The sequence below is a fragment of the Betta splendens genome, chromosome 3, assembly GCF_900634795.4.
Source record: "Betta splendens chromosome 3, fBetSpl5.4, whole genome shotgun sequence".
Taxonomy (NCBI): domain Eukaryota; kingdom Metazoa; phylum Chordata; class Actinopteri; order Anabantiformes; family Osphronemidae; genus Betta; species Betta splendens.
The window spans coordinates 13,235,240-13,259,041 of NC_040883.2; the positions used below are offsets into that span (position 1 = coordinate 13,235,240).

Genomic DNA, 23,802 nt, shown 5'->3' on the forward strand with positions numbered 1-23,802 from the left:
TAGGCTTTTGTCACAGGAAAGAAATGGTTATTTGTCAGCAGCCCGTCAAAAGAGCCACAGTAGAAATCAACACTCTGAGAGCGTCTCAGTGCAACTTACATCACTCTGCTCCCGAACGAATTGCATTATTGTCCAATGAGTAAACTAACATGTGTTAGCACTTAGCTGCATTTGGCCATTAAGGCAGATATAAGTGAAACCTGACAGTATGAGCCCAGACTAATGTCACCGTATGATACCAAGAAGTGAATCATATTTAACCTCACAGACTCACACTGTGTGCGTCTGTAGCACTTCACAGCAGCAGCGAACCAGGTCCTCTGTTCTGTAAATGTATGGAATAAAAAATCAAATGTTCAAGGAAACTTTAAGTCGCCATTGTTGACAAACCCACGGTAACACGCAGTTATATAAGCCACGATCCCTAGACAGCACTATGTTAGTGTGCACACGTCAATTAAAGTAGGGAGACCTCTGAACTGACCAAAGTGCAGCATATCAGAAGTTATATGGCTCCTCACCAACGCTTAGATAAAGGTGCTTTTATGGCTGTGGGACGTGATATCACTTCAGATGGAACACTGGGTTCACCAGCAGTCACTTCCACAGATGTGACCTCTTTGACACAGAGCACCTTAACATTTAAATCCACTGTCCTTAACAACATAAATAAAATGAAGATTGACACACTCACTACATGCATGTGTGTGTGTTACACGCTGTGTTACAACATAGTCTTTGTTTTCCATTAATTTGAAACAGCTTTTGCGCGCATGTCCCGAAGTGTCCAAAAGGTGGCAGTGTTGAGTTTCTCAATGGTGCGCAACGGCATGACAAATCCATTCACTCCACGCTTCATAATGTTGGACAACTGTCTGAAATTACGATACAAAAGCATATAAGTAATATGTACATACACGCTATGTATTAGTTGTGTGTTTTTGGTAAGAAATAAAAATTGTAGACACTGACATTTATAAGCTGGGTTTCTTTTTCGGTAGAAAAATTACATTATTGTGCATTAAAATTAGATTTTTTTTGTATAGATATAAAATTGTAGTAAAATTGTAGTACAGTAAGATAGTTTAAAGTCATAATGAAAAGGTCAAACGTTAGAATGAACTTTAACTGATCCAGTCTCTGCATTATCTGTCTACATTTTGTCTTTTTATTTCACTGAGAGCCTGATGTGGAGGCATTTCCCGCATTCGTGCTTCACTTCGCCTCACGAAAAACCCTTAATAAATGTAACTGGTATAAACTCCGTCTACATGTAACAACGATGCATTTTTTTTCATCGTGGCAAAAAGTCTGAAGTGCGCGCGTCCCGTCTGACAGTCAGCTGACGGCCCTTGACAGTTGAGAAAAGTTTCGCGTCTGCGGGCTACTAATATGTTAATTAGCTCTCGGAGTGTGCGACCCTATTGGCTCTTCGTCCGAGTCAATTTCCCATTTCCAGCCTGACGTCAGGGCAGCTACAATGCTCTTAAACTCATCTGCTGTGTGATCCCTCTAAAAAATCGTCCCACCAGTCAGCGGTGAAAAGCGTGCGGGGCTGCGCTCACTCCCTTCCTCGCTCTCGGCGTCTCTCCCTCTCCGCTTGCGCAATGTATCCATGAAGAACCCGTGAAGTGTTAAATGTTTGAAATACAAAACCGCCGAATTTCACATGCTGAAAAGGGACTCCGCTCCTCGCGCGCGCGGCACTGGCGTGTCTGTGCAGTAGACTCTGCAAAGAAAAACTCCGCTCGCGTTGCCTGCAAGTCGGCGGCTGCAAAAAGGACGCTGAAAAGCCTCGTTTTTCACTTTCGAGACAAACGCGTTAAAAAATCAAACTGGCTCACGTTCTTCCCAACCAGCCCAGTGTGACAGCTGCTCTTCACCCCGTTTGGAGGACTGTCAGCAGCAAGAGGATGGCATCAGAGCTGGCAATGAGCAACTCCGACCTGCCCACCAGTCCCCTGGCCATGGAATATGTTAATGACTTCGATCTGATGAAGTTTGAAGTGAAAAAGGAGCCGGTGGAGCCCGATCGCAACATCAGCCAGTGCAGTCGCCTTATCGCCGGGGGATCCCTGTCTTCCACCCCGATGAGCACGCCTTGCAGCTCGGTTCCCCCGTCCCCAAGCTTCTCGGCGCCCAGTCCGGGCTCGGGGAGCGAGCAGAAGACGCACATAGAGGATTTCTACTGGATGTCCGGTTACCAACAGCAGTTGAATCCAGAGGCGCTGGGCTTCAGCCCCGAAGACGCGGTCGAGGCGCTGATCAACAGCAGTCACCAACTCCAGTCGTTCGATGGCTACGCCAGGGGCCAGCAGTTCGCGGGCGCAGCCGGGGCGGGAGGCGCCATGGCCGGCGAGGAGATGGGCTCCGCCGCGGCGGTGGTGTCGGCAGTCATCGCGGCGGCGGCCGCTCAGAACGGGGGCCAGCACCACCACCACCACCACCACCACCACAGCGGCGGCCACCACCAGGCGCCCGGCGGCCAGTCCAACGGCACGTCTGGCACGAACCACGCGCACATGCGCCTGGAGGAGCGGTTTTCGGACGAGCAGCTGGTGACCATGTCGGTGCGGGAGCTCAACCGGCAGCTACGGGGGGTCAGCAAGGAAGAGGTGATCCGCTTGAAACAGAAGAGGAGGACCCTAAAGAACAGAGGCTACGCGCAGTCCTGTCGCTTCAAGCGCGTCCAGCAGCGGCACGTCCTGGAGGGCGAGAAGGCGCAGCTCCTGCAGCAGGTCGACCACCTAAAGCAGGAGATCTCCAGGCTGGTCCGGGAGAGGGACGCGTACAAAGAAAAGTATGAGAAGCTCATCAGCAACGGCTTCAGAGAAAACGGATCCAGCAGCGACAACAACCCTTCGTCCCCGGAGTTTTTCATGTGAGTCTCGAAATTACCGTGAAAAAAAAAAAAAAAGAATATCAGATGAGTTACTCATCCCCGCTTTAAAAAGTTTTCGTTAGGAAACTTTTTGTTCAGTTGGCGCAGTCTGCTAGACCAAGAACTAATCTGACATTTTTTTGATTTTTGTTTTTTTTTTTTTTGGTTTTCCTCATTTTATACCTTTTTGAAAACAAGTCTGCGACTGTTCATAGCGGCGGAGGCTTCGTCCTCCGTGTGTTTAATTTGGAGGAGGCGCCGTCTGAAGCCTTTCCTCTACTTTTTGCTATCATACTAGTAGCCTATATTGTGCATAACCTGTCTGTCAAGAATTTTTCATCGTTGTTCATTAGATTTGCAGTGCTTGAGTAAAATATGATTCATTTTTATAGAGTTGATCCAACTTTATTGCCGCAGTGTGCGAGGTGTGCATGCAGACACTGAGTATACGCCTGTGAAGTTCATCAACTTGCCCCCGTTTCATCATTTTACTTTCAATCCAGTGTACAGATTCCTGTCAAAACTGCATCCATCGACAATATGTTTCTTTTATATCTTTCTTTTTTTTGTCTGCGAAACTTGGAGGATTGAGAGCCTTCCGTTTGACGCCACCTCATCTCATGCGTTTGCTTGTTTTTGTGTTGGGCAACAAAAGACTATACTCATTAAAAACGATTCATTGTGTTAAAGAGCTGTGTTATTGAACTGCCCTGCATGCTGGACATGTATGGTTTTTTTTCTGTGCTTGAAGGTGTCCTTTTTGTCGGATGACTCCAGCATGGCATTCATACTTCATTTATGGCCTCCTCACTTTTTTGGGACAGCAACAAAAAAGTGACAGGACTTCCCACCCCCTGATATCTATACAAGTGCGCTTCAGCTGTGTTGAAGTGCACCACCATCGGCTGTCATTAGGCTGCAGTGAACGCGTTTTGCATTGATGGAAGTTGATCGGCGAGGGGGAAAAGGAACACCTTCACTATTAAGGAAATCACCAGTCTCTTTCCTGGACGTTTAGTCTGTTGCTTAAAGCCTATATTGTTATTTAATGCTATTCCATTGTGCATTTGTCAACATTTGAATATTTGAAAGGGTAATTTAAATGCAAAGTTTTATAATCTAAGTTGCAAAAGTTAACACGTGCTGCACGCGGGGCAATTAATAAGAAGACTCCTGCATAAACGTATTTTAGCATTGGTTCCAGAGAAACTGGCTCGGATCCAGTTCGCCCCGAGCAGCATCGTGCAGTGCCTAAACAGCGCGTTTTGCAGCATGAGTCTCAAACTGAAGTGTGAGAGCTCTGTTGGTCTCTGACACACGTTTCCTCATTATTGTATTTCAGAAAGTGTTGTTGGAAAATGTGATTCTCAGCCGAAGTCAGAGTAAATTGCCATGTTTTATGTTCTGGGAATGTTTTTCTTCAACGAACTGACTGAACTATTTTGGACTGAAATGCACTAAAATAAATTGTGGCTTGTAATCACGCAGGAGTTGCGGAAGAGTGAGTTTGGCATTGTGTTACGCATTAATCGTAACGTTCTCACACTTCACCACCAGTTCAGGAGAGACTGTTTTGTTTTAAACAAACTCTATTTGCAAAGCAATAACAGTTATTATAATCAATAATGTCTGGACATTGTTAGATCATCAGGGATTGACACCCTGCATGTAAGAAAACGAAGAACCATTCGCCAATAAATCTTAAAATATATGTTAATTAATCTTTCATCTTATATATAGTGTATATATAAATATATATTTTGCTGTGCAAAATTATTTCACTCACTAACCATATGTGATGTTCATATGTGCTCGTTTTTTCATTTCATACAATTAAATGATATGCAATAAATGTATGTAATTGTCTTCAATAAGTTTCTCACTTTTCTTTTCACTTGTCTTGAGATTTTTTTGCTTTTGTTATTGAAACGTAATGAAATTTAGACAAGCTGGAGATTAGAGCCCAAACTCTAAGTGTGTATTTTTGCTGTATCATCCTCTTTAATCTTTCTTTCCCTCCAACATCATTTTAATAACGGCCCACTCTGAGCGAACCTCGAGCATCACGTTAACCACAGAGTCGTTAGGGTCATAAATTCACGCCTAAAGATAAAGGGAAAATTGAAAAAGTAATTCAGCCTGAGAGGCTTTATCATTTTGACGCGTGACTGCCGCACGTAAATGTGCAGAGCTACAAGTCCGGTGTTGCAGATTAGTTGATGAAAGCACAGCCGCTTAGACACGCAGTGACCTACATTTAAATGTGCGTTTGCTCTCAGTGTCTACGCACTAGTGTCGAAGTTTTTCCACAATAAACCCATTTCAGTCTTTTTTTCACGCACAGACTGAAACGGTCAGATTCATCCATTAATCAACTTTTTTTTTTTTTTTTTTTTAAATCATCACAACTTATCTTTGCAAATTTTAACTGATGAATGACATCAACACTGGAGACCGTGGAAGTCCAGCAGAGTTTCATACATCAATATTACTGCCTAATGTAAAGGTTTAGTGCAGCGGTTTGTGAGTGAGCGTGTGTTTTCCTCCATGAAGGACACGCATGCAGATATAAAGTCTTCATGTGTATTTGTGTATTGTGGCTACATGTCCCCTTTGCTGGGTGATCTGCTTACTGTGTGCGTCGTGTGCCCGCTGTCTCTGTTGTGTGGACACTGTGTGCTCGCTGTCATTAACGTGTCATCGCTTGGCTTTACCAGTTTCGCCCCACTTTATCCTGTTTGTCGGTCGGTCTGGGGGCAGGCAGGCTCTCTGAGGGGGGGGGGGGGGGGGGGGGGGGGGGGGGGGGCACAGTCATGTCAGGCATGTGAGGGGGCGCTGGAGAAGGTGCCAAAGTCAGTCAGCGGCTGTGGTGAGCCGAGAGGCCGAGCGCCGCTCCCCTCAAGCCTGCCATCGAATGCATCTTTAATCGCAGTTATTCCGTTTTCACTGCAGCCGCGTCGCTAACGGAGAGACGCAAGAGCAGAGGCTTTTGTGTTCTAGGTCAAGGAACAGTCTCGTGAGCATCTTGTTTCACTGTTCCAGAACAGTTTGTTTTTTGAAAACAGGAAGACCAATGTGTGAAAATACACTGTAAAGAAATACTAAGGTTTCTGAGGACTAGAATTGTCAGCTTTGCAGCCAGTGTGTGTGTGTGTGTGTGTGTGTGTGTGTGTGTGTGTGCACACAGAGGACACCTTTTATAAAAACTAAGCTCACTCTCAGTTTGATGACGCAGCCCAGCTTTATAAAAGGTTCCTTCTTTGCTAAGAACACCAGTCTGTCCAGCGATACGTTTCCGACCTAATGTTTCGTTAAATTGACAGAAAGGCCACCTCCTGCACCATCTGCCCGCCATGATGTGCTGCACATCCTGTCAAAAAAAGGCCACTTTTAACCCGACATGTTGTGTCCCGCTCTAGTTTGTGTAATTTCCTCAGAGGTGTTCGCTGCTGCGGTGGCTGATTTGCCCAGTGTGAGGGGAGAGACTGAAACAATAGTCGGGCTTGGGCTGAATTAAATGATTTTGCTGATGATTAATAGTCATGTGGGCCACTGGCTCCTGCGATGTAGAGATGATAAATCGTGAGTGCAGCTCCATGCAGCTGTGCCAGTGTTGGGTCTTAGCATGCACACACCATGCAATTTACAGCCAAGCCGTTCTCCTTCTTCCTCAATTTATCTAATTACATCTATTTGATCCAAGCAGTAACGCTGCTCTGTGTTGATATATCCTATTAACCACAACATTGTATTAAGGGACTTCAGGGAGAATAAGTGTTTGCCTAGTTCTGCCTTCAAAGAACATCATGCTTGTCATCTCAAAGAGAAAATTATTTCTTGGTTATTTAGGAGTCAGGCTGTGCATTTGCGTGGTGGCTTTTCTGATGTGTTTTGAGTGGAATGTAGAAAATGTAAATTTGGTTTTTGTCTAAATCTGCCTCGTTCGGCTCCTTGGCTTGTTTGTTTTGATTGTTTCCTTATTGGTGAGATCAGTTAGACCTCTAATGTCCATGCACTACAAGTGAATACACACCAGACTCACGCAGCAGCACAAACACACACACACAAACAATAAATGGCCCTGCTCAGATCTGCCCCAGCCTTTAGTTGCACACCATGATCTTCCTTGTGTGTGTCTGGGTTCTGGCTTTTAAACGGTTCAAACGCTCCAGCCTCCGAGCTAAATGGCGTTTGCGTGAAGACAGACCTAATTTGCAAAAGATGTTTCCCCTTATGTGTGTGGCACCAGCGGCTCTCTATGTGATAAATCTATCCATCTTCTGACGATGCCCTCGCATGGATTGCAGGCGCTGTACCGGCTGACAGCGAGAGACGCGGCACGATGGTCACTCAAGCAGCAGAAGGCCGGGCCTGTGTGTGTGTGTGTGTGTGTGTGTGTGTGTGTGTGTGTGTGTGTGTGTGTGTGTGTGTGTGTGTGTTGTCTACTGGAGGAAAAAGGATGAGCAGAGGTCAAAAGTTTGGCTGCACTAGGCTGCTCCCAAAGTCATTAGAGTAATCCCTGCCTTGGGGAGCTCATGTTCATTTCCACCGCCTGCAACCTACTGGATACAACATCCACGGACGCCCAACGTACAAAGTAAACACAGGAGCAAAGCAAGTGCTTTTACGCTGCGTCACAAATACACACAGGCAGACGGTTTGTGTCCTACAGGCCTCGCAACAAATCACAAACATCTTTCAGTACAGTCCAGTTTATGAAAGCATAACTTTATGTAATGTTTTAAAGTGGCTCTCTTCCAAGTATGTGACTCATAAACGGTAGGTTTAAACACACAAAAAGGTGTTTATGTACTTTCATGCGGTACGCGACACAGCTATTAAAGCAGAACGCGTGGAACTGGGCAGACGTGGCGCTTGGTCAAAGCCTGGCAGGTTTGTTTTTCACGCTGCCAGAGACTTTGCTTTTTCCATCCCGTGTAGCTGAGCAGAGAAATCCCACTGTCAGGAGGCAGAATAGTCTCAAAAATGAGTCGCGCGCCGGTTTAGCTAATCGCAGCAGAAGAATGAGGATTATCCGGGAGTGTTCGTGGCACCGGCGATCACGGAGAGGCGCTAATTTTATTCCGACGCTCACGTCGTGCGAGGATCGTACTGCGGGTGTCACGGAGACGACGAAACGAGGGGCGCTGTTGTTCCTGTTAAATGTGCTCTGACGTTTAAAAAGTATGATTTAAAAATCCAGAATCTAAGATTATCTTAAGATCATTTTACTTTGCAGAGCATAAGGACGTTAGGATAGAGAAACAGTCACTCCAGGAAAAAAAACAATAGGGGATGTGGAAGATCCTCATTGGATGGAAGCACGAGCGGGTGGTTCTGTGCAGTTCAGTTCCTCCTTTGTGTCAGGAAGGTGCCGCCACGGTTCAAACAGGCATTAGAGGAAACGAGTGGTATCATTAGAGAGAGTCGTCCTTGAGAGACTGGCTGCAGGTTATGTTTGTAATGAGCTGGTCGGGCCTGTAAATGGTGTCTGTAAATGGGCCCAAACCGAGCCTGTGACTTAGAACACGGTAAGAATATAAGAGGGACTGCAGCCTATCAGAGAGAAGGGGCTTTGAAGATTCAGAGCCAGGCTCCATTTCCACTGTTGTGCCTTTGAGAGCCTCAGAGTTCAGTCATCTAGAGACGACTAGTTTGTGTCACCTCCACATCAGCACAGTTAACCTTTTTACCCCCCCTCCAAACCGAGCTCCTGTATGTGGAGTGCTGCTCCGCCTTTACGACTCCTTCTCCCGCTGCACTAATATGAGCGCGCCGCCTCGCCTTCCTGCACTCCCATCTACTCCGCGGAACCGAGTTATGTGGCATTTATTTGAAATTCGAATGATTTAAAATTTCCTTCACTGCAGCGTGTGGGCAAACTATTTCCACGACTGTCATTTTTCCACAGTGTTTTAAAGCAGCGCCGCTCGGCACCTGTGGCGCTGGAAGCTCACAGCCACCGTGATGTTTCCACTCGTGTAGCAGCGTTTAATGGGAATATGAATAACAATTTGGAGCAGCCCACAGCTACTGTACACGCTCACCTGCGTGTGTTCTGCGGTGTCTGAAGAGGCAGAGGAGGCAGACGCTGCCATCCTTCAGTGTTTATCCATCTGCACGATGGATTCTGCCCCTTTCACAACTATTAATTATGTAATTTAACGGAACGAGCAGGAATAAAAGCCTCGGCAGGAATGTGTTTTGCTTGTCTGTATGACGGCCCGTGTGCTTAGATATTTTACTCTCTTTTGGTTATAGTGTTTTGATGCATGAGTTCTGCCTGTAAAATCCATTTGCATGCAAATTTTTACATTTCCATGTGCATCAAATGCTCACTGTGATACATGTACTGTGTTTCACCAGACAGACAAGGTGAGAGAGATTCTCGCTTGGAACTTGTTTGCCTGTGATTGTGTGTGTGTGCGTGTGTGTGTGTGTGTGTGTGTGTGTGTGTGTGTGTGTGCGTGCGTGTGTGCGTCAGAGACTAATGCACCTTGGTAAGAAAGCGGAAAATGGAGAGACAGCATCTTGTGTGTTTGCCCTGATATTCATTTGGACTTTTTGACGTGTTTTGTCCAATTTCATCTGCTCTTTTAGGTCGTCGAGAAAATTCCTCCATCTGTGATTTCAGGCTCCGGTCCTTCGTGCCCTTGGCTCCATAAGGTAAAACATTTGTTCAACCTTGCTTTACTTGCACAACAGTGACTTTTTCTGACAAAATATTAGACCTTGCAAAATTACATAAAGCATAGTTTTAATTATAACTGGCCATGTTTGCATTTTTCTAATTATATCAACTAACAATTATCCACAGTAAACAGAGCGGAGTCAGTTTGACGACATGTAGCACTGTGTGTTTAATATTGTACATGACTCTGAGGCTTAAGATAAATAATGTACTGTAGTTTATCGCGTCCCATTCATATGGTAAAAAGCACACACCTTTGTTGACATTATCGGTTTCATCGCATCTCCCTCTATCTCCCGAACGCCGTACCTGAGCCCTGTATGCATTTCTCTGCCTTATTTAAATAAACAAATTTAAAAAACACACACATACGCAGGAGATACAAAGTTTCCAGTAGCCCCAGATCAACAGCACAATGAGCGGATTATTGCCGCTCATTCAAATGCAAATTACATGTTCTGATTTTGTGTGAAACCAGCAGAGAAAAACAACAAAAAAAAAAAATCACTTCACAGACAGAGCAGAACGTATGTGACCGCTCCCCAGAAAGCCTCTGACGCCTGGTCATGATACACACAGTGCGGATGGAAGGTTTGTGCGTGTCTTCATGACTTACCGCTTCGGTAGAGTCTGCACGCGTGCGTGCCTCATATGCTTGTGTGTACATGAATTTGTCCAGTGTTATTTACCTGATTGTGTCTAAGTGGGGCTTGGATCAGTAGCTGGCTTCTCTCCAGCTCCACTTAACTTCAGGAGAGGAAACAGGACAGAAGCCATCAGGGAAGACAAGGACAAATCATCTTTAGATGAAGTGTTTTAAGTGCTCTGATTCTCCTCCCACGTCATCACTGTGAATTAGGTGCCCTCTGCTCGCTGCTGAGGGGCGTGGGGTATAAACAACGCAGGGGGAACGGATGTTAAACGGATGAAAGTGGAAAACCATGAGGGTGTCTATCGTAGTCGGTCCCATAAATCTCAGTTCCGCTCGCCGTAGCGACGCTGGGCTCCGACAGCCTGCCAGCCGGGCTCAGAGGGTCCGCGTGCGGTGTGGTCCGGTCCATCCTGTTCTCAGCCGCTCCAACCACGGCAGACGTTGCAGGCAGAGCCGTGTCTTTGTTTTATGCAAATCCATGCATATGAGGAGGGGGGAGGGTGATGAGCAGTCTGGCCACGTAGCTCCAGGAGGACAGGCTGAGTGATGGAGACGGAGAGCCGGGTCTCTGTGTCCTTGCCCGGCGAGAGTGTCCTGACTCGGGCCGGGACTGCCTGAACACCAGCGCTCCCACCCTCCAAAGGGAAGGGAGGTGAACGCTGTGTGAGACTGCCAGGTGATTTGTTTGTATGTTACAAAGGCAGGCGCACCTCAAGAGTTTTCTATGCAAAGCGGCACTAGAGTTCAGAGCCCAGCAGAGAGGTTGAAGGGCCACGAATATGCTGACAAAGAAGAGCCAATCCAGAGCTGGCGTTGAGGCCTCTGTGCGTTCGTACTGTACGTGTGCCTGTAATAATAATCGCGTAACAGATAGGCGTGAAGCTGATCCGGTCCTCATCTATTTTTTTTTTTTGTATATTACTTGCTCCATGCACGGTCGCAGTGGGTCTGAGCTCTTCTGTCACACCGAGCTCTATTTCTGGGTGCCAGGATGTGTGACTCAGTCACCGGGGGCAGATGAAACTGATCCAGATTGACCTGTCATCTGGACGAGAACACGAATGAGACGGATGAGGGGCAGAGGCCAGAGTGCGGCAGGGCCGACGAAGAAGTACAAAAACAACCTCCGGCTCCATATGGGTCAAAAGCCCAGGGCCCATTTATTCGAGACCGGGTTGTAGCCCTGTTCCCTCTCTGCTCCACCTGCCTCTAGAAAAGGAGTGAGAAACTGGAGACTCAGGAGGAGCTGACTATATTTAGCCTTGGTGACCAAAGATGCTGTGGTCTAACGTTATAGTTAAAAATACGGATATCCATGTACAGTAAGGGCCACGACGGTTGTGTCCCTACAAGCAGCTCCAGCTTCACTGGCTGCCTTTTGTCACAGGACACCGTCTAAGTAGTAGCCTTAAGCGCAAATGTTTACGGATCGGGGAAATCGTCCCTTTGAAGCAACAAAGAAACCAACCGGAGAGCGAAGATTGATTCACGGCTGCATTTGTTTGTGAAGTGCTACCAGATTTAGCCCAGTGTGTTTGGGCCGAGCTCCACTTTGCTAATTATTTTCCTGTGGCAGAGTGCTCAGCATGGCGCTGCTCGCTCGCTCTGACAGGAGCGCCTCAGCGGTAAGTGCTTAGTCAGCCCCGCGCTGGGTGTGAGATACTGTTGGGTCTCTGGTGGAGCGCCGGGGGTGGGGGTGGGGGGGGGGGGGGGGGGGGGGGGGGGGGGGGGGGGGAGCAGCGTTGCAAGGGCGAAGGCTTTCAGGGGCCAGGCCCATGGGCGAGAGCTCGCAGCCAGTCAGAGAGAGCGCTGGGTCCTACGCCTGGATCCTCCTCGCTGCCTCACCGATGGTTTGGGTCTTGCTGGGCCCTAAATAACAGGCGCTGTGGCTTCCAGTCAACCACCCATTCATTCAGTCCGTAGGAGACTGTCTGCTTGCCTCCTCCCTCCACATTTATACTCCAATGTCAAACTTGCCATTGCTGCCCTTCTTTTTTAGACTGACACACAGCTCCTCCTCCAAATGACTCTCCTTCTCCTCCTCCCCATAGAACTTAGCTTCCTTGGTGTCGCCTCTGTTCCCGACGTCACTCTCCCTCCCCCCCTCCCTAACACCCCCCCTCCCTTTACTCTGCACCTGCTTCCCTCCCGCTCCCTCTCCAAACGTCACCCCCCCCCTCTCCTCCGCCGCTCCTATTCTCCCCCTCGTTAGCTTGATGAATGGCTTCACTGCAGGGAAAGTGCTGATTTTCATCCCTCTGTCTGATTTCTGCTGGCTGTTATTAATTTCAAACACTCAGAGAAAAGCAAGTGAGTCAATAAATAAGGAAATGAACACACTTCATCCTGCCATGCAGCAGCTCTCGCAGCCATTCACCCAGGGCGCAGGTCCTCTGTGGAGGCCAGGCCTGCATTTATACTGATACAGTTCAGCTCCACTCTTGAATCACAACACGTTCCAGTATTTTTATTTTTTTTAATGATGCATGAACAAAAGTCGTCCAGCGGCTCTGCATCATATCAAATATTTCTTGAGTATTTTCAGCGTCTTGCTTGACTCAGACAAACAAGGCCAGTGGGAGATAGAGCAGTACAAAAGCAGCGGCTACAGAGGCCGGCCGTGTCCCCTCTCATGTGCCAGCATTCACACCACAGCGCACACAGGGTGAGAGAACAGCAGCAGCAGCAGCCTCACAGAGCTGCTGCTGCACCATGAGCCACGCCGTCCCCCGGACGCGGCTACATCTGTACTCAAACACAAGCGGCATCGGAGAACACGCCATCCTCTCGGCCTCTATTTTCTCTAGTTATAATAAACAAACACTTCCCTTAATTTAAGCCATATACAGGAATATATTGATAGATAGAAGCAAAGTAACTACAAACAATGTGTTCAGTTAGGTCTAGTGTGCACACAGTTGTAATTATCCAAACAAGTCTTTTTTTTTCTTCACAGAATCTATAAATTGTGGTGAACGCTGAATTTCAAGAAGAGAAAACTTTTGCTGGTTGAGGTGAACAGATGACGAGGAGAGAATAGAAGCGAAGAGAAAGGGAGCCTGTATTGGTAATAGCTGCAGGGGCAGTGGAGCCTGTATGTCTGCTCCATGGCTCTGTGAGCACAGACATAACTATTGTGTTTACAAGGCTGGGTTGCTCTTACTGTTAAATTATTGGGGTGGGGGCGCATTAAAGGAGGAGGAACAGAGGCAAAGGGGTGGGGGGAGTAAATATTTGTCCCTCTCGCTCATAGTTCTGGTTAACCAGGCAGAGGAATGCTCTTTGGGTCTTATAATTACAGAGTTGGGGTAGTGTCACCCCGGCAGAGTACATGGCTTCTGAGACCTGACACAGAGGGCCGTCCTGGAGGCCCGGTGCGGCCACTGGCTTTGAAGAACGTCGGCATGCGTCCGCTGCACCGTGGAGGCACGTTCGCTTGATAGCTCCGTGTCACGAGGTCACTCTCTGAAGTGGAACGCGCACGCGCCACGCCGGACCGAGTCGTGAACTCTGCGTCTTTTTTTTTTTTATTTCTGACTGCGAAGGGTGTGAGACCCCTGGGAAAGAATGTGGCGTCAGAGACAAAGGCAGAAGAAGAGAGAGCCGCGGTCCTGGCTGGTTCAAGACTGAAGGAAGCGTTTCCTTCTCCCACAGACAAGCGTCCTTTTTTTTTCCTTCCCTGTGACCTGGCCATTAAAGGAGAGCCATGAGTCTCTGGTTGCGAGGAGCGAGGAACACAGATAGGATGACATTATCGGAAGTGGGTGCATATAGATACTAAAAAAGAAGAAATTACACAAACAGAAAGAGAATACCATATGGCGCACTTCTCTCAGTATAAACTTGTGTCTGCTTGGATTACAATAATGACCCCTGACAAACCATAATAAGACACATGCATCTCAATGGAGACAAGCCACGACCAAAGGAATGGCTGCGTGCTTTTCAATTTGACATTCTGCAGCTTCAGACTGTTAGCAAGAACTAAAACATCACCAGCTACCAGTGTCCTTACACCAATAGGTCATGGTAAACACACACACACACAAGGATACACGCAAATTCATCCTCAACATACAACCCAATATGCCACAAGTGCTATTAGTGAGAGGGATGTGAGAGGAGCGTGATGGAGAGGGACAAAGCGTCTCCCCTCGTCCCTGCAGCTGAAGTGGAATAGTTGTGGTGACGTGTTGTGACAGCTGAGGGAGAGAGCGAGCATGAGGGGAGTATCACTCCAAAATCCCCAGGAAACAGAGAGGAGGCCAGAGTAATTTAGGATGGAGCGCCTGCTGCACGCGTGCTCTCAGGCCGCCTGTTCTTCTGATCGGTCTCACTTTTCTACATGTGAACAAGCGGCGGCTCTTCCGCGAGGCGCGTCGGCTAACGGATACTTATCGCAGGATCATTTCATTAACTCTGCAGCCGTGACATTATCATAACCATTCCGCCGATAAGTATTAATACTGGCTCCTTGGCCGTGTCCCTTGGGTCAAAATTAGACGTATGTCACACTCACACAGTGTACCAGGCTGGAATTAGATGCACACTGGGCCGGCAGACAGACTTTGGTTTCCTTCCTCTGTCTCTTGATAGTACCCCTAATAGACCTCTCTCCCAGTGGCACACTGCTATTGCAACATTCACCTACTATTGCTTTAATGAGATGTCTGAGTCTTACTGTAGAGTGTGTGTGTGTGTGTGTGTGTGTGTGTGTGTGTGTGTGTGTGTGTGTGTGTGTCTGTCTCAGCATGCATCTGTGTGTGTCTGAGATAGAAAGATGTTAGCGATCCTTGTGGCCCTGTTTATCTCCACCCTTGTGTTAGAGTACAGGGAGGTCAGAGGCAGTGCTGCCTGTATCCATCTCCATTCCCACGGCTGCTGTCTCACAGGCACAGTGGTCACAAGAGGATGAAAAGACTATGGATTTTTTTTCCTCCTCCTCCCTACACTCGCCATAGCAGGAAGATTACACATGCGATGAGCACAGCCTGCTTCATTCAATGGCGCTTTAAGCCCGGGCTCACACGTGCACACGGGACATGCACGCACCTCCACACATACTCAGACAAGATGTCTTGGTTCAAAGGATCTCTGGGTGTTAACATGCTACACACACACAAATGAGCACCTACTGTACCCTCCCTCCTCAGCAGCCACAGATGGAAGTTGACAGTTGCATGTGTACAGAACAATATTTTGGGGTAAACATGACAGACAATGAGGTGCAGCAAGTCCAAGAAGGGAAGAATATGAGCTAGGACAGAGAGACAGAGAAAACGAAAGAGGCTCCGCTGCTCTCACCAGCAATTAAAATAATTTCAAAACAATCTGAGCGAGGCCGAAGCATCTTATCAGAACGTGAGATAAGTGTCCTCCTCCTCAGGCACAAGAGGCCCTGACGGCTCAAAGCTGACAGCGAGCACTGATAGCTGCAACCATATGGTTTGCAGCTCTTCCTCCTACACCTCACCAACACATGCCGTCATGCACGCACACATCTGCACTCACGTACAGTACATGAGCGCCGGCGTTTTCCCACTCGCAACAAGCACAAGGGCAGTGACTAAACTGTGAGCCGGTGGTGGTTCTGGAGCGTGGTCCTGCGAAGCTGCGAAGTGGATCCTGCAGCGGAAGATGCTCTTTTAACCTTTCGTGTCTGGGACGTTTTCGCTCTCTCTTTCTTACTTCACCTGAGACATAATTGTTAAGCTTCAAAATTGAAACTTCAAATGGAAAATTTGATTAAAGTTCACCGCGGAGAAGAGCCGTAGATGAGGGCGAGCGCGCTTAGAGAAAGTGTGGGCGAGCGTCAAAGTGAAGCTACAACGGCACTGAAACCCAAAGTGAATCCATGAGGGCTAGGTGCTAAGCTAAAAATACACCAGCACAAAAACACACAAGGGACACCTGCAGAAAGACTCGCAACGGCAAACCCTGAGTAAACGGCCGAAGTGGCACAATGGATGCAAATACTGCACTTATTTAAAGACGAATGATTCAGACGGGCCGGGTCGCAGCTTCGCTTGGGAACAGTGGGGGCGGAACTTCTCGCGGCACAACAGCAACACAGCTGCCAAGCGCCGACTAAACACGAGGCCATGTCGCCCCGTCTGCGCCCCCACCATTTAAATATTGGCTCGAACGTTAAAGCGCCGGTTCACACGGCGACGACGCGAGCATCCACCTAAGAATCACTGGAGGTGATTGCTCATGAGATCCTTTCACGTACAGTCTGTAGCGGAATCCTTGTGGTCAAACCGTCAACGCTCTTCTTGTAATTGATGTGACAAATGATTGCAGACTTTCCGCAGGAACCAAAATGTGAATATGGTCAGTTGCGGATCTGTGTGTGTGTGTGTGTGTGTGTGTGTACGTGTCAGGTAGGCTGGTATCTAAGTGCCGGGTGTTAAACAGCATTCTGCTACTGCTGTTGTCACGAGGCTCCAAAGTGCAACCATCAGCATGTACAGTAAGAGATGGAAAATGCTCAAGCTTCTTTTGCGTCTTTGAACCGCGCGCGCGCGTGTGTGTGTGTGTTCACCTGCGCGTGCACGGCCGTCGTGCTGCAGACCCAGAGGACGCTCAGCGAGCACGGCGGCAGCGTGTCTGCGTCACCTGGGGGGGGGGGGTTTACTGGTCGTCACGGACGCGCAGAGGGCGGCGTTCCAGTGAACAGGAGGTGGGTGCAATGACACAAGCAGGACACGCTGCCCTCATCGTGCACGAGGCCCCCACAGCAACCCCCCCCCCCCCCCCCCCACGCCGGGGTCAAGGATACGCACAGACCTCCACTCCAGCAGATCCTCACCCTGTTCCTCCTCACACCATTCCGTTTGCTCTGGCATATTGTTGTAATTTCTAATGAATTCATCTTCATTCCAGGCCGTAAGTGGATATAGCACAACACAGTGTGTCTTGTTCCATACGCTTGGCAGCATCCCGCGCACACACTGCGTGCGTGCTGTAAATAGCCGGAGTGTGTCGTGCGTCTCTGCTGCGTTTGGACCTATTTTAGAGCTGACACAGGAAACAGGGCCATTCTGACAGCCACCCTGCCAGCCGGTACTGCACACAGCAGCCCCGGAACCTTCTGTCACACACGCACAGGCACGCGCACGCACACACACACACACACACACACGCACACACACAGACACACATGCACACATATACACACAGAGACAGACACACACACACAGAGACACACACACGCGCGCGCACGCAGGCTTCTCCACCTTTCCAACCTACCACTGCTTCATCCACCTCTTAGACTTCTACCAATGAATTTACTTGAGTCACCGTCGACGTTCCCTCCTTTCATTCCTGTTTTCCACAGACTCTGACCGGAAAGACCTTTAACAAAAGGGCCCCGCTGCGTCGCCCGACGGACTCCCCGTCCTTCTCCCGTCCCTCATCTTGTCTTTCGTGTTGTACAGTTATAACCTCGCAGCGAGGCGGTGATTTCACTTCTACGCTAACTACAGAGGCTCTCACTGCTTTGCTGAAAAATGATAACTCCGGCTGAGGGGAGCTCAATTACCCAAGACACAGGTTTCTGCTTTTAGCTACATGAGACAGCTGGAGACCCGGCGCAGTACACACACTTAATTTAGAGCTAATTCATGTTGTTTTTTGCTTATTCTGGTTCATTGTTTCTGTAATGTGAATTTTTAATGCATTTGTTCACTAAAGTGATGTAATTTAATTCAGCATCTTTGTAATTTATTCATTCACTAAACACTTGGAGGGAGTCAGAGATACCGAAGCCCCCACTCAGTGACTTTAAGCCTAAATGAAGCTGCATCTCAGTGACAGTGGAGCTCATTTAGAGACCGTTAGCATTCAGACACAAATGCCTCTTCAAAGACTGCAGCGAGACACACGCACAGCCTCTCATATTTGGGCTGGAAGATAAATTCTGCAGCCCGCTCCTGCCTTCCTATGTAATTATGTGTATGGTGATGTGCTTTTACAGCCTGCCTAACAGTCGGAAATTATCTCCTGGAAATGAAGTCCAATTAATTGTGGCACTTTGCAGGCGTACGTGTGAGCAGAAACACTGTAATGACACTTAACAGGAAATTGGCTCCTGTTGGAATATTTAATAAATAAGTTGCGAGGTGAAACAAGCTTGTACGATAGTGACAGGAGCAGCCGGCTCTTGTGTTTAGTCACAGCTCTCTTTCGTTTCACTGAACAACTCTAAGCAAGAAGAAAAATGAGTGGTGGTGGTGGGAGGATGTACAGGTGGACCCTGCAGCCATTTTCTCTGCAACGACTGAAAAAGTTCAATGACAGGATCTATAATTAGGAATAACAGTGTAAAATTACACAAAATCCCTTTTAGTAAAGACTTTTGATTTAACCTAAAATTGGAAACAGCAGATTTCTGGGGTCAGTGGCGTACTTTGTCACGCCATAGCAGCTCTCCATTGTGGCACGCACTGTGATGAGTCAGCGCTTTGGCAGAATAGCACCTTTTGTTTTGTCCCTGGGAGTCTGGATGTTGTGCCCAGAACCATTGTCCAGACACAACACACTCATGAGCTTTGATTTTTGTAAAATGTTTCATTTATCAGAGCGCTCTCATTATATTATTACAATTTTTTTAGTGGTAGTCTAAATCTAATGGAAAATTCACACTTCAATTTCAAATTATCAGGCATAAAGTTCTCTTTAGCAGAGAACTTAATGTAACTTAATGTAAAAAAAATGAACTTAATGTAATGCTGCAGAACGCAGCATTACATTGTATAGTCAGAGTTTGGGACTGGTTCAACACTGCTGGCATCTGGCAGAGGAGCCACATCTGTTAAAGGGTGAATATCTCATTCACTTGATCGCAGAGCTTCAGTAAGTGTCTGGCCTCAGAACCAAATCAAGAAGTGGCCGGCGTTGTATTAACGTGATTTTAAATCAGAACCCCGCCACCTATCACTATCAGGTAATGTGCACTCCAGAGGCAGACTGCAGGTTTATGTCTGAAACATGATTTAGAAAATGACATCCCATTCTCCACCCGTGTGTGTGTGTTTACATTCGCCTCCACATGTACATTTCTTCCCAACACATTGGCTTGATCGTTACCTTGGGTCACTTTGCTACGCTCGGCTGCGCGCGGTGCTGGTTCTGTCTGGCCGCGTTACGGCCCGCTATGGACCCACTGGGCTCCGCAGCATGGCACGTAAATGGCAGCGGAGTGGTGCGAGTGTCAGGCGGAACGCGTGCTTGGCAGGCGGCGGCTACGCTATTAGCAAGCGCTAACAGTTTTATTATTAGAAAATAAACGGTGCGCTACAAAACTCTGAATGTTATTAGCACCTCACCATCTGGGTCTGACAGCTGTGTTCAGCCACCATCATGGCTGAACTGCTAACGGCTATATCTGAAATCTCCGCTCTTTATCTACGGCTCTGACACTCGCTCCCTGTCTGCGTCTCCTCCACTCCTCCATCGCTCTCCTCCTTCCTCCCGCCGATTCTGGCAGGCATGAAGACGAGCCGGTGGATAATAATTTAATCCGTTTCACAAACATCTGTTTCTTTTGATTTGTCTTTAAATTGAAACGTTCCTCTGTGTTTGTTGCAGGTGGGATAAACGTGCGCTTTATGCGATAATGTAGATGTTAGAGGAAACTACAAGAAAAAGAAAAAAAAAAATCTAGAAGCAAAAACCACAAAATGAAGCGTGGTGTTCCCCATCGCAGCCTCCGTCGTCTATACCATTGTTCAGGGCGCCGTAAAACACGTTTCACACGCACACAGACGCCAAAACACGAAAGTGTGTTTCGAAAGTGTGGGATAAATAGGTCATCATTCTTCAAAATCAAAATAATGAAACAAAACAAATGATAGTCGCTGCGTTGGCTCGCATGCGGCCTCTGCCTTTCATCACGTGCACGGGTAAAGCACCTTTGAGCTCTCTCTCTCTCTTTTTTTTTTTGTTCTCCCTGTGTGTTTTTCCTCCCAGATCACACCGCTTTTCAGGGCATTATTTAAACAGATAACCTGCTACCAGAGGCCGCCAGCGTCCCCACCCCCCTCCCCCCCAGAAGCCCGAGCTCCTCTTTGTGCCTCCCAGTCGTTCACAACAAACCCCAGCGAAAGGAGGCACCTCCAGAAATTAACTCTTATTGCAGACGCAGCAGAAACGCCTCCCCCGCAGTGCTTCCCTTTCTCTAACAGCAAGAATTTCTTAACTAAAAACAGGCCAACTTCTTTTAGGGGTGCGTCTCCTTAGGTGCTCAACCTAATCTACATGCATACTTACCTTTCTTACATTTAGGGACGCCGCTACCAGGCAGCGTGAAGGACTCTGCGTGGCTTAGGAATCTATTTCACATACAGATGCACAGGGACTAGCGTGCAGCAGGATACAGAGCAGGGAAATAGTGCGTTTTCAATTTCACCGGCCCTCTTTTGTATTTTGCCGTGGTTATGTGATGTCTAATTCCATTTGTCTCAGTGTTCCTTCTCTGTCTGGTAGGTTCAGGGAGTTTCTATTCTGCCGATGTTGCGTAAACGCAAAAATACGACCAGCTTAGAGAAAACTGTAGATGGTGGCAGTGATTTGGTCAATCATTCCTGTAAATGTGCAGGTTTTTTATCATGAGCCCGTTAATCTTTGTCACTGAAGCTCACAGATTTTCTCTGTTTGGATAAAAGCAAATTCATTGTAAATCCAAGAGCTGAGAATCATTGTGTTTTGGTACAGAACTTTGCTCAAATCTGGGATAATTACGGGACTGGACATCTGGATGCTGAAAAGGGGGCAATTTACAGATTTGTCTGCGAGTCCACACTGAGCTAACGAGTCACTCCGGCAGGAGAGAAAACAGTGCGGGCTCCTGATCGTTGGGATACGTAACAGCGCTGACAGCATGCTGGTATTTTCACAGGCACAGGCTAAACAGATTGTTTCCCAAACGCCATCAAACACTCTGCAAGCGAGCGCATTCATTCCGCCGTCCTGAGGTTTGCAAAGGCACTGGGTCTTTTTGATGTTGTGTGCGTATTTGTATGCAGCTAAATGTACAATATGTGTGTGTTACGTGGTTAATGCACTTGACTTGAGCCCGACCACAAATCAAAATGATGTCTGGTGAGTACCACATAAGAGAAGAGAAAAGCAGCAGATAAGTGTTAAGATCAAACAGACCTCCCCCCAGTCGAAAGCTGCTCTACAGGGGTAGGAGGGCTGCAGAGCACGGCTTAGTGCACAGCACTGGATGTCTCACTTAGCAGAGGCTGCACCGCAGCCGCTAATGAGGTGATAACAGGCCAGTTATTAAGTTATTACAGGGAAAACTTCTGTCACGTCTCTTTGTTACTGCTGCGCCGCAGTTAATGGCGTCTTTCAGAATGAATACTACGCATATGCTATATAAATGCAGCATACAGTATGATGTCAGTACTTCAGTGGCTGGTCTTTATGTTAGTCTGAACTGGGATCAAAGCTGAAGTGGTCCACACACGACAGACAATAGGGCTCAGAAGGGAGATGAGGAATGGCCCTGATGAGAGGTCCGTGTCACTGGGCTGGCGGAACGCCAGAACCTAATGTGGACCGCTGAGCGTTAAGAGATTGACAGGACTGAGCAGCGTGTGTCTGACAGCCAGCTGCCTGCTCTGTGAGAGCGGATCGCATCCAGGCCCTCTCAGCTTCTTCCTCCTTCATTTAGAAACGCACTACAGCCCGTTTCCTGCTCCTCGGTGGGGGTCTGACCCTTCATCTCTACGCCCTCCTTAAATGAGACCGCTAAAATGACCCGGCTAATTTCAAAGCACCGCCGCTCGGTCCGACATCATATTTTTCAACTCGGGTTCCCGCCGTCCGTGCAGGAGCGGCGTTTTAGCCGACTCTATTAACCGGAGGGCGGCAGAATCAAAGACAGCTTTATAACTGTAATTCCTCCCACCGACAGCCAAATTGTTCTGAGGGAGAAATACCGACTTATCTTGTCCATTGTCCCCGCGGAACAAATTCAACAGCAGACCAGTGAATACAGCAGCACATTTGTACACTTGAAATGAAGCTCGCACACCGTTTTCTTCCTTCCTCTTTGGTGTGTTTTCGGTAAAATGCTCCAAAGTTATTTAGGTTTTCAAAGAGGATGAATTTCATAAGTTATGCCTTCACTGGAGGAAATTGGAAAAATGTTATTACATAAATGGACTATGCAAGACAAAGACTTGGATATTATCATAATTAAAAGTGAGCAGCACCATATGGTGAGGGAGAGGAATAGCACATAAACAATCAAAGTGAAAGCCTCTCACAACAGAAATACGTGAAATGCTCATTTTTCAGCCGCAAGGACCGATAAAGTCTGGAGCGCCACTTGTCCGTAACCTTCTCGTCTCCTCGTCCTGTGCGGCGGTGGATGCCTGGTCAGAGCCTTGGACCTGCGAGGGGTCTACAGTGTGCTCCAGGAATAGTCCAGTCACGTGGCCGCGCTCTGTGGGATCTGTTCCCCTGGCAGGAAGCTGTTATATGGTTACAGTTATTTTTGTTGTCTGTCTGGGGATAGTTTTTACTGCGCTCCAGAGAATCAATAATTGTCATAAAAAGACTGCGTCGCCCGGTGCCCTCTCGGAGCGGGACACTGAGGTGGCGGCTGTAGGTTAGAGAGGAGTGCGTTTGTGTGCAGGAGTGAGCGCCTGGCTGCATTCAAACATATCACACGCGACGCCAGCGCGGTGCTTTTATATTTGCATTTAATTAAAGTATGTTTGCAGTGTGTTGTGTTTGTTTGGCACCAACATTAGATGAGGTGTGGTTTGACAAGAAGTGTTGACAAAACTGCGAAACGCGATTGTTATGCAAAAGGAAATGAGAAGCAGACACATGTGGTATGTGAGGCTGGGAGGTGTTTTCGGATGTGTTACGCGTTTGACATGAAGATGGGGGTGAGGCGGCCGGTCACGGCGCGGGTTCCAGGATTTAACGCCCTGCGCCGCGTCGCGTCTCGGCTCCGCTCCTCCGCCCGCCGTCGCCCTCTGCCTTCCGGCCGCCTCCCGCTCTGAGAGGCCGCGTCTCCGGTCCGTTCCGCGTCTGCAGAGTATCTGTGTCTCTCCTATAGTTCTCCTGCTGTATACGGTATATGTGCCACCGCGGCCCTGGAGCTGCAGTCAGCCCTGGGGGACTGGAAAAGGAGGTCCTATAACGGCGCAGGCAACGGAAGCCGGCTCCTTGCTAATTGGTTCCTGTGTTCGCGGCGCACGCAGACGGTGTCAGAGTCAGCACTTTGCCTGCCTCTTCCCTGGTTCCCTCTCCTCTTTCTCCTTCTCCATCCCTGTCCGCCTGCCAACCACGGATGCCGCGGCTCCGACATGCCTTCAGGACACACGCCTCAGCTAATATGTACATGGCTGCGTATTTGTGCCGACAGAGGTTCCGCACGCGTCCCAGCTGCTGCGTTCGTCAGATAAATCTGTGATACAAATATACTTCACACGAGGAGGAACAATCAGTGAGCCTAAGTGTCTCCGCTCACTACACCTGTAATCTCCCCTCTGTCCTTTGCATCTATCCCCGACCTGCAGCCTCTCCATGAGTACAGTACAGTATGTGAAG

At 48.0% G+C, this 23,802-nt stretch overlaps 1 protein-coding gene and 1 long non-coding RNA gene across 3 annotated transcripts in view; one reads left to right on the forward strand and one right to left on the reverse strand.

Moving 5' to 3' along the window:
• LOC114851911 (uncharacterized) overlaps positions 1 to 23,802 on the reverse strand; it is a 166,127-nt gene that overhangs the window by 104,663 nt on the left and 37,662 nt on the right. The window lies entirely within an intron of this gene.
• The window catches only part of mafa (MAF bZIP transcription factor a), a 65,117-nt gene continuing 42,774 nt past the window's right edge, over positions 1,460 to 23,802 (forward strand). For both annotated transcript variants that reach the window (XM_029143792.3, XM_055507204.1), the window contains exons 1-2: positions 1,460 to 2,881; positions 9,482 to 9,547. In XM_029143792.3, the coding sequence (XP_028999625.1) occupies positions 1,914 to 2,881; positions 9,482 to 9,509 (996 nt within the window). In that variant the 5' untranslated portion in view covers positions 1,460 to 1,913 and the 3' untranslated portion in view covers positions 9,510 to 9,547. The remainder of the gene's footprint in view (positions 2,882 to 9,481; positions 9,548 to 23,802) is intronic.